The sequence below is a fragment of the Gastrolobium bilobum genome, unplaced genomic scaffold (genome assembly GCF_033153095.1).
Source record: "Gastrolobium bilobum isolate Gb01-03AN ecotype WA unplaced genomic scaffold, APGP_CSIRO_Gbil_v1 utg116777, whole genome shotgun sequence".
NCBI lineage: Eukaryota > Viridiplantae > Streptophyta > Magnoliopsida > Fabales > Fabaceae > Gastrolobium > Gastrolobium bilobum.
In genome coordinates, this window is record NW_026898302.1 from 278 (window position 1) to 11,408 (window position 11,131).

An 11,131-nucleotide genomic window follows, 5' to 3' on the forward strand; every position below is an offset into this window, starting at 1 on the left:
ACAAGGGTCGTTATTTTTCAGAAGAGTCCTCACCTTTTTGTTTTTTTTAATGATCTCCTTAAAGCTTTTAGCAAATTAGTGTCATGGATGGGGTCAAGTGTCTAAGGAAATGTGACCCTTCCCGACCTTATTTTTTCCATGCACAAGATTCGGAACAATATTTAAGAGACCCAAACTTCTCCCACACGTCACAATTCATGTTGCTCCCTAGCTAGCCCGTTCATAATTTCTCACGCGATCATGAAAACATCTCTGTCTCAATATGCAATCATTTTTGCATGGTTGCTTTGTGCAATGATCATGTTGAAAACATGCATATGCAGCTCTAAGATTCGGTGCAACGAGAAAGACAAGGAAGGTCTCTTGAACTTCAAACAAGGAGTAAAAGATCCATCAGACAAGCTCTTTTCATGGTCCATTGAAAAAGACTGTTGTGATTGGATAGGAGTGAAGTGTGACAACATCACAAGCAGAGTCACTGAACTCAGTCTCCCATGTTCTACAACTCTTCCAACTTACATTGACAAAGTGGATAAATCACACTGCCTCACAGGTTCTATCCACCTTTCTTTGCTGCAGTTTCAATCTCTACAGTACTTGAATTTGCATAATAATGACTTCTTAAATATCCAATTTGATAGTCAAAATTGTCATAACCTATCTGTAGAGTACTGTGCAAACTCTTCGGTTCTTGAATATCTTGATTTATCATCTAATGAGGCTCTTGCCATTGATAATCTTCATTGGCTTTCCCGCATTTCATCCTTGAAAATGATCGATCTTAGTCGCATTAATCTTCACAAGGAAACTAACTGGCTTCAGTCAGTGACTACAATGCTTCCATTACTTTCGGAGCTGTACTTGAGAAGTTGTCAATTGAAAAACTTGAGTCCGTCTCTTCAGTATGCTAATTTTACTGCACTTGAAGTTCTTAATCTTCACAGCAATGAATTTGACTCAGAGTTGCCCAAATGGTTATTCAATCTTAGTGGTATCTCTGAAATTTGCCTTGGTTCAAGTGTTTTAAGAGGCCAACTACCAAAGGCATTGCTAAATCTGCGACACTTGGAATCCTTGGGCCTAGAAAAAAATCATTTCAATGGACCAATTCCAGATTGGTTAGGCCAATTTGAACATCTACAATATCTTGATCTTCATAAAAACAAGTTTTCTGGATCTATTCCCATAAATTTGGGAAACCTATCATCCTTAGTTGTCTTAGGTGTTCGCTCAAATCATTTGACAGGGGTCGTGTCCGAGAGAAATTTTGCCAAACTGTCAAAGTTAGAGTATTTGTCTATCTCACCACCAATAATCTTTGATTTTGATTCCCACTGGATTCCACCTTTTCAACTTCAACAATTAATTTTTGGATTTGCGGGTTCTAAACTCCCTGTGTGGTTATATACCCAGAGATCTATTCAGTCTCTAACTATTGTGGACTCATCATTTGAGGCTAAAGGTGAGTTTTGGAATTTTGTATCAAGAATGACCTTCCTCGATTTAGAAAGGAATTCAATAGATGGGGACCTGTCAAAAGTGTTGTTGAACTCTACATACATAACTCTGTTATCAAATGATTTGAAAGGTAGTTTGCCTCGATTATCATCAAATGTGGTCGTTGTGGTTATGCGGAGTAACTCATTATCAGGATCCATTTCTCCTCTCTTGTGTGATCATAAGATGCTGCTAAATGGGAAAAGCAATTTGGTATACTTGGACATATCTGATAATCATCTCTCTGGAGGGCTAACAAATTGCTGGCAGAATTGGAAATCTTTGGTTCATATTAACCTGGGAAGCAATAACCTGACAGGCAAGATACCCCCATCAATGGGGTTGTTACCTAATCTCACCTCACTGCATCTGCATGAGAACAACTTGTACGGAGAGATACCTCCCTCGCTGCAAAATTGCCACTCTCTATTGATCTTTAATGTTCGTGAAAACAACTTTTCAGGAAATATACCAAACTGGATACCGCAGAGTGCAATGGCTCTCCAATTAAGGTCCAATCAATTCAGTGGTAATATTCCACCACAGATATGCCAAATGACTTCCCTCATCATTTTGGATTTTGCAGATAACAGAATCTCAGGACACATACCTAACTGTCTGCATAATATCACAGCCTTAATTTCCAACAATGCTTCTCGGAGTAAGCTTGCTTTTTACTTTAATTTTTCTGATATCCATTACTCCTTCAGAGACAGTCTTGAGCTAGTTACAAAAGGTCAAGGATCAGAATATTGGAAAAACCTGCACTTTATGACCTTAATTGATCTTTCAAATAATGATCTGTCTGGAACAATACCTCCACAAATGTTTAGCCTCATTGGATTGCACTCCTTGAACTTGTCCCACAATAAGTTAATGGGAAGCATACCAAATGAGATTGGCAACATGTATAACTTGGAGTCCCTTGATTTTTCAACAAACCAACTATGGGGTGAAATTCCTCAGACGATGTCCAATTTGTCTTTTCTCAGTTACTTGAACCTGTCATTTAACAATTTCATAGGCAAAATACCATCAGGGACACAACTTCAGGGGTTTAGTGCACTCAGCTATATTGGCAATCCTAATCTTTGTGGATCTCCGCTTACTAAAAAATGCTCTCCAGACACTAAATACAGAGAAACAAAGCCTACGGATGAAGATGAGGGTGAATCTGATTTTTTATCATGGTTCTATATTGGCATAGAATCTGGATTTGTCATGGGCTTTTTGGGCATTTGTAGTCCCATTTTCTTGAATAGGAAATGGAGACATGCTTACTTCAACTTTCTTTATGACATGAGAGACCGGCTTTATGTTATGGTGGCCGTCAAGATGAACTCCTTTCGTTGATCTAACAAGCTACTACTGTGGTAAGTAGAACCTTTTGATCGAGACTTCAATTGATTTATATAACATTATATAATTTTCTGTTTCCTTCTAATCTGTTTTCTTTTAAAGATAATTGTAATAAATAACATATTCTATTCTGGTTAATGATTTCTACATTTTATATTATATAGTTATTTATCTATCATTACCATATTAGAACAATTATAACCGATCATACACTTAAATTTTTCATTCTATATCATCTTAATTATAATCTATGCCATATAGGTAAGTGGGTACTTTCCGATAAATTAATTCTGTTTTGAGATAGAATATTATGCATACTTTTTTCATACCTACTCATTTTCAATACCGTTAGATCAGAATTTTAACTAATTTTTACCATTTCTCTCATCTTGAAATTCTGATCTAACGGTGTTAGAGATACGTAGGTAGAGTATAAATAAATAAAAAAGTTAGACACAAGATCGTAACCGTTCTGTTTTATCCCACACAGTTTGCATCCAAGGGAATGTTATGCACATTCTTCTTATCTCGTAGCCTGCCAAATTAACTGCATGTTACATGCAAGCTTACCCATTGCAATTTACCTTTAATTAAGGCCATTGAAGTTATCAAACCCTATAGGCTATAGTAGTCATATTTTGGACAAACTTTAAGTTTAGTGAGAAGAAATCAAAGTGCCATCACAAAGACTGAAGAACCATTGAGACTTGAGAGTATGTTTGTTTCGTGAAAAAAAATGTTTTTATTTTATTTTTATTAATATTATAAAAATGTCATATATTTTTATAAAATTGTATTTTTTTTTTTTGGTAAACAAAATTGCATTATATTCCATTCAAACTTTAAAAATAAAAAATAAAGTATATATTAATAAAGTGATCTTTTATAATTATTAATAAAAAATTACATAAATCAAACACATCGGACATTTTTCTCACAAGAGAAGTCGTTGGAAAAATAATTCTGCATGCAAAAACACTTTCCATGTATTGGTGGCATAATATTTAAAGTTAAAAACAAACAAATTTATTAATTATTTACCTCTGAAAGTGTTATTTAATTTACTTAACTTACAGGTTCTTTTGGTGGTGTGTATCCTTGAACAAGGCACTTCGAGCTTTCAACTCAGTACTTAACTACCAAGAGATTACAGATTGGTTCCACTGAAGCATATAGATTATTAATTACTCGTAACTTGTATATATGGTTCCTGTCTGTATTTCTTAAATATGCACAATTATGTTTCTTATAATAATTTACGTTCACTGATAAGTGTTGCTGTACACAAAAATAAATAGGAATTGTTTCTTTCTGTACTATATATATAAAAAAAACATTAAGCCAATAGCTACTTGGTTAGTGGCAAGATATATATATATATATATATATATATATATATATATATATTGATATTTTTTGATCTAACGGCTTTCATATGAGGTGTCAAATTTCAAATTTGACACCGATGTCAAAGGATCCTACCTCTATATATATATATATATATATATATATATTGTGCAAGAAACTAAGTCCGTAGGGTTAACATTGACCCAAAACAAAAAAATTCTCATTGACTTTTTTTATCCTTTTATTTTAAGCGTTTAAGTAAAAAAATTATATTAAAGCAGGAAAGAATGACAGATTACAAAATTAAATTTTAATATTTTAAAAATTTCTTATCTAGTGTCTAAAGAAAATGCCTTATGCATGTCAACAAGAAACACACGTACTATTTAGGGGTATTCACGGTATTTATCACCGCAGTTTGAATCGATTTGGATTGGTTGATAAATACCTCTAGTACTACTTAGTTGTTTCATTATAAATATTCTTAAAAAGTGTTTACGACAAAATATTAATTTTGTATGTTTTATTTAAGGGAAAACTTCAAAATCTCCCTACAAGTTTCCTCTAGAATCATTTACCCCCTTCCTAAAATTTTGAATCATTTACCCCCTCCCTAAAATTTTGAATAATTTACACCCTTACTTAAAGTTTCTTTATCACTTACCCTCTAATTTAATTTTTCATCCAAAATAAAATTCACAGAGTAAATTTTTTTAAAAAAATACCTTAACTACCCTTAAAATAAAATAAAAAAGTAGAGGAACCCTTGATGTCTCGTGGCTGCGACTTGCATCGCCTTGTCTTCATCTGATGTGTCGTAGCCTTCTTTTTTATCATTGTAGAGGAAGAGAGAGAAGCAAAGCACAACACTACACAATCTGAAATAGGAGAAGGAGAAAAATTTGTAAGCGTTGTTGTGTTGGATTTCGTAGATCTGGATGCGTGTCTCTCTTTGTCTGAAGCTAGTGGTTCTGTGATATTCTGTCCTTTGTATTTATGTTTTTGATGACTCTTTTGCCTTCTTTCCTCCAAACTCTCGCATAATATAACCCATCCTTTATGGTGAACTAAATTAATTTCGTGTTCTTTTTCGTGGTCAACGCTTATTTTGGATTTTGGGTGTTTTTCTTTGTGAGTGTGTAGTGAATCAATGGTTATTTCCAGGTTGGATTTTTTCGAGATTACTCTTGTTAAATTATTTTTTTTTTATATATTATCTACTACATAATAGTTTATGGAATGAAATTTTTTGAGTGAAAACAATTTCTAACACTTTCACATGTGTAGCTTGGAAATCTTCTATACAAACACCCATAACATTAGTTTCTTCTCTGCTTTTTTTTTTTTTAAGAGTAATTTTGATATTTTTTAAAAACATTAACTCAGTTAACTTTAGTTTTGGTTGGAAAATAAAGGTAGGGGATAAATAATTAAAAATTTTGGGAAAGGGTAAGTTATAATACCCCAAACTTAAGCATTTAATTGATTAATTTTAATTAAATAATTAAGCATGTTTTAGTGAGTAAAATTAAGTATAATGCTTAATTAAATGAATCTGAGTCACTTGGAGTTAAAAAATGTACTCAGTGAAAATTAAGGGGTATAAATGGGTACAGGCAAAAGTGCCCGAAATATAAAAATAAAATTATAAATATTCCTAGAATAATATTCCAGACTTTTGGGTAAAGTTTGGTAATTAATGGAGTTGAATAGATAGATGAACCAATACCCACATAAGCCACTTAACTAAGTAAGTGACTTAGAAAGCAAAAAGGAGCCCCATTTTCCCCAATTCCCCGTCGAGAAACAGAGGCACCAGAAAGAAGAATAAGGAGAAGGAGGAGAAAATGAGAGAGAAGAAGAGAGAGAGGAGGGAGGAAACCTTAACCGTTTTGGGTGATTCAAAAGCCTAAACCACTCTAAATTTTCCCCTCTTTCATAATCCAAGCTTGGTTCTTAGTGGGGAGTGTTGTGTTGTGAGATTTTTCCTCTCAAAGTTCCGCCCCTTTGTGAGAGTTTGGGGTTTTGGGAGCTTCAACCTCCATTGGAGCTTGAGGAGCCATCAATCCTTGGTTGTGTGACCATTGGTGGTAAGATTTTAACCCTTGAACCTTGTTTTCTTGGAAAATTTCATGGTTAGGGTTTAATGAATAGTGTTTTAGGGTTTTTATGAAATGTTGAGTAAATTAACTATGTTCAAGGAAGAATGAGGCTTAGAGTATGTTGTGAAAAATGCTAGGAATGACATTTAATCGGTAGAAATGAGTTTATAGTGTTATTTTAGTATGCTTTGATGTTTGGAGAAATCTAGGCTTGGAACTATGGATTTCCTTGCATTGTTAGCATTGTTTGATTGTATTCCTTGTGTTAATAGGATTGAGGCAAAAGGACCAAGTGGAGTGACCAACCCTTGGGGTTGTGTGCAATTGAGGAAAGCTCAAGAGCAAGGTAAACCTTTGGACCTTGGGGTTGATCCCATTGAGTGTTCCACCATACTCCATTGAGAAGATATGGTTTATGAGATGTGATATGTAATTATGATAGTAATTGTATGCTCATGCATTGATTCATGCATTGATACATGTTATGCATTGATACAGTTAACTTTAGTTTTGGTTGGAAAATAAAGGTAGGGGATAAATAATTAAAATTTTTGGGAAAGGGTAAGTGATTTTGAGAAAACTTACAGGATTTTTTGAAACTTTTCATTTATTTAAATATGTATTATTACATTAATAGAAGTTAATTTTTTTACATAATTGTTAAAATTTAACAATTAGTGAATACTTGATAAAAAGAAAATTAGCGAATAATTTCAGACGAAGACTTTTTTTTTGAATACAAAGGAAATTAAAAACCAACTACAGCCCTCTAGTCACACGAGACCAGGCCATTCCCCTAAAGTCATCACATAATAAGCTAACACATTCCTCCGGAGGCGAGTCTAAGAGCATTGTCTCCCACCCTTTAGTGGTAGCAAAGTTTGCTAACCAATCTGCCACCCTGTTTCCTTCTCTGAAAGTGTGAGAGAATTCTACTTGCCAATCATAATTCTTCAAAGCGTCAATCTTATTAAACAGCCCCCTAAGATTGTGCCCCTCAGCAACACCATCCTTTATCATACTAAGAGCAACCTGAGAATCACTTTCAACAACAATTTTCCTAAACCCAAGCTCCCAGGCTGATTGCATTCCCACCAAGACTCCCCACATCTCAGCCATGACCGAGCTACGACTTCCCAGATTGCGCACATAGCCTTTCAACCACTTACCAGAATCATCCCTCAATACTCCACCACAGCCACAGTTCATACAGCTTCTGTTTGCTGACCCATCTGAGTTCACTTTTACCCATCCTACAGGGGGAGGCAGCCACTGAACTTGAATTTCCCTCCTCATGCTATTTTGCAATCCAGATTTACAATACAGCTCACGAGCTTCAACAAAATTCATGAGATATGAAGATGCCACTCTTTCTGTATCTCCCTCCCTTGGCATTATATTGTCAAATACTAACCTGTTTCTTTCTTTCCAAAGAAACCAACAAACCAGTCCAAAAAGAATATTTCCATTACTCCCTCCCACCATACAATCTTTCTATCCCAAGATTAATAACAAGCCAATCAAGAAAAGGTAAGGTACAAAATTCATGCCACAACTCAGGTTTCACCAAATTCATCCATACCTTTTTAGACCAGTAACACTCCCTTACAACATGTAGACAGGACTCAGGCTCCATGCTGCATCTGGGGCAAGTTGATGAGACCTCCAAATGCCTCTGGACTCTCCTTAGATTCGTGAGTAAGTTCTCTCCCATCAACATCCAAAGGAAAGTCTTGACTCTAGGAGGGCCATCCCACTCCCACACTGTTTTCCACTTACCCTGATCATGATTTATCTCTCCATCCCCCAACTGCTTAAATGCAGATTTAATACTGCAGTTTCCATCCCAGGAATCTTCCCAGATCACCCTATCAGCTTCTGCATCCAGACTAGGGGGCATATACCAGCAAGAACACTTAAGGCTTCCTGAGACAGAATATTCCTGAGCTCCTCCCACTTCCAGTCACCCTTGGAATCTACCATAGAAGCTACCTCACCCTCAAGGAAGTTTAGAGGAATCTCTTGAACAGCATAATCCACCAGGGGGCCAATTGATAGCCATTTATCCTTCCAAAAATATGTACCAGTGCCATCTCCAATCCGGATTCTTGAACCATCAACCACCATAGGCCAAACTTTGGAAATTCCTAACCACATATTCGAGCTACCAGCTTTCCTGGGTATATCAGGGATAAGGCCCTCCCCAACCTTATACTTGTTCCTCACCACTTGAACCCATAGCTTGTTCCTCTGAGATAATAAACCATGTCCTACTTTCATCAAATAGGCTTTGTTTGTCCTCCTTAAATTCCTGATGCCTAAGCCCCCATCCTCCTTCGCTCTGCATAATACATTCCATGGAGCAGCGTGCATTTTCCTTTTGTCCCCACTTGATCCTCACACAAAACCTCTCATCTTCTTCTCAATAGCATCACAAAACCCAACAAAAATTAGGGAAGTTTGCATTGAGTAGCTAGGGAGAGCCGCAAGCACAGCTTTAGTCAGGACCACTCTACCAGCCATGGATAAAGATTTTTCCTTCCAAGCATTCAATCTACTATTAGTCTTATCCAGAATATACCCGAAGGTGTTTTTATTAACTCTGGTGTGCAAAATAGGTATACCCAGGTACTTACCTAAATCAGCAGCAATACCAAAGTTCAAAATCTGGCTTAATTCACTACGTCTTGTATGATTCACATTCCTGGAAAAGAAACATCTTGTCTTGCTGATGCTCACCCTTTGCCCAGCAGCCTCACAAAACTGTTTCAGAATTGAATTTATCAAAATTGCCTGATCACTTCCAGCTTCAGCAAATAACAGTAAGTCATCTGCAAAAAATAAGTGGGATATTGGAGGTCCTTTTTTTCCCAATCTCACAGGTTTCCAGCTTTTCTGGTCAACAGCAGCATTAATGAGATGTCCCAGCCTTTCCATGCAGAGCACAAATAGATAAGGAGACAAAGGGTCTCCTTGTCTAATGCCCCTTAGAGGTCTGAATTCTTCTGTCTTCTCCCCATTCCACAAGATATCCATAGTGGAAGATGTAACACAAGCCATAATGAGTTGAACCAACCCCTCAGCCAAACCAGCCAAGATCAGAGTTTCCTCCAAGAATTTCCAACTAACCATGTTATATGCTTTCTCCAAATCCACTTTGATAGCAATCCAACCCTTCTTGCCTTTCTTTGATCTCATAGAGTGGAAAATTTCCTGGCAAATTATAATATTGTCTGAAGCATGTCTTCCCTTCACAAAACTACATTGGTTCGGCATAATCAAGGTCCCCATATGATTTCTCAGTCTCAAGGCAATCATCTTTGTGATAATTTTGTACACCACATTGCATAAGCTAATTGGTCTAAACTGGCTAATCCTTTCTGGATTCTCCACCTTAAGGATTAGGCAAATTAGAGTTTGGTTAATGTCAGCCACCAAATTCGGGTTCCTAAAGATATCCTTAATGAGCTTGACCACCGAATTTCCCACCCTATCCCATTGGGACAGGAAGAACACAACATGGAGCCCATCAGCCCCTGGAGCTTTATAAGGGTGCATCTTCCTAATGGTATTCTTGATCTCATCCACATTCGGACTTGTACCAATGTTTCTCCAACTCACATTGTCAATCACAGGGAAAAAATTGCCACTAAGATAAGTGTTTATATTATCCTCCTCCACATATAGACTTCTGAAAAAATCAATAGCCATAGCCTTCACTTCCTCAGGATCCTCCACCCAAACATCATCCTCCTTCTTAAGAGCTAAAACCTTATTCCTCCTATTTCTAGCAACAGTGGCAGCATGAAAGAACTTGGAATTTCTATCTCCAAAGGCTAGCCAATTACATCTAGACCTTTGGAACCAAGTAAGTTCTTCTTGGATGTAAATAGTATTTAGCTCTTTCCACAAAGACCTATGCAACCTGTCCATAGCCTCATCTGGACCCCTGCTCAATTGAATATCCACTCCTCTGATCCTCCTTTGAATCTGGTATTTCTTATTTTGATCCTCCTTGAATCTACTGTGGTGCCAGTTTGAAGCCTCACTATGAAACTTGTCCTTTGCAAGCAACCAATCAGCCTCATTATTCCAGCAACTCCCTACCACATCCTTGAAGCTTGAGTTGGTTAACCAGGCAGCTAAGAACCGAAAAGGTTTGGGTCCACCAGTATTTCCACTCAAACTGTTGTCCTTAAGAATTAAAGGCCTATGATCTGATCCATTAAAATGAAGGTGTCCAATGGTTCTGTTAGGAAACCCCAACTGCCATTCTTCATTCACCACCAATCTATCAAGTCTTTCTTGTAGATTCCCTCTCCTCCAAGTGAAGTTAGGGCCAGAAAACCCCAAATCAGAGAGACCACACTCACTCAGGCAATTATCAAACTCCAGCATGGTATCCCAGCACACACCAGAACCCCCAAACTTCTCCCTCTCCAGAAGATAAGCATTGAAGTCTCCCATCGCAGCCCACTTCCCACCACAACTCTCAGCAATTCTCCTCAAGCTATCCCAAAGGCACCTCCTCTCAAGCCTTCTAGGACTGCCATATATGAAGGTGAACAATTCCTCATTCCCTGAAGTTAACCATCGAATATTGGTGTGAACAAATTGATGGTCCTCCTCTAAAATATTAACACTAGCTAGGCTTTTATTCCATAGGATCCATATCCCACCAGAAAACCCCACAACCTCTCTAAGGAAAAAACTATCAAAGCCCAAATTTCTGACCACTTTAGCAGCCTTATTTCCACTAATCCTAGTCTCTATCAACACCAAAATCTGAATCTTATTTTGGAACACAATGTCCTTGATCAGGGCAG

The 11,131-nt window shown here is 36.9% G+C and overlaps 1 protein-coding gene across 1 annotated transcript; it reads left to right on the forward strand.

The window, feature by feature from the left end:
- Positions 1 to 240: 240 nt before the first annotated feature.
- LOC133314720 (receptor-like protein EIX2) lies at positions 241 to 2,850 on the forward strand. Its single transcript, XM_061516231.1, has one exon. It carries the CDS (start codon positions 241 to 243, stop codon positions 2,848 to 2,850), a length of 2,610 nt encoding a protein of 869 aa, XP_061372215.1.
- The last annotated feature ends 8,281 nt before the right edge of the window (positions 2,851 to 11,131 follow it).

Bases quoted from the DNA above. Each gene is read 5' to 3' on its own strand.
- LOC133314720 (XM_061516231.1), top strand. From the start codon at position 241: ATGAAAACATCTCTGTCTCAATATGCAATCATTTTTGCATGGTTGCTT.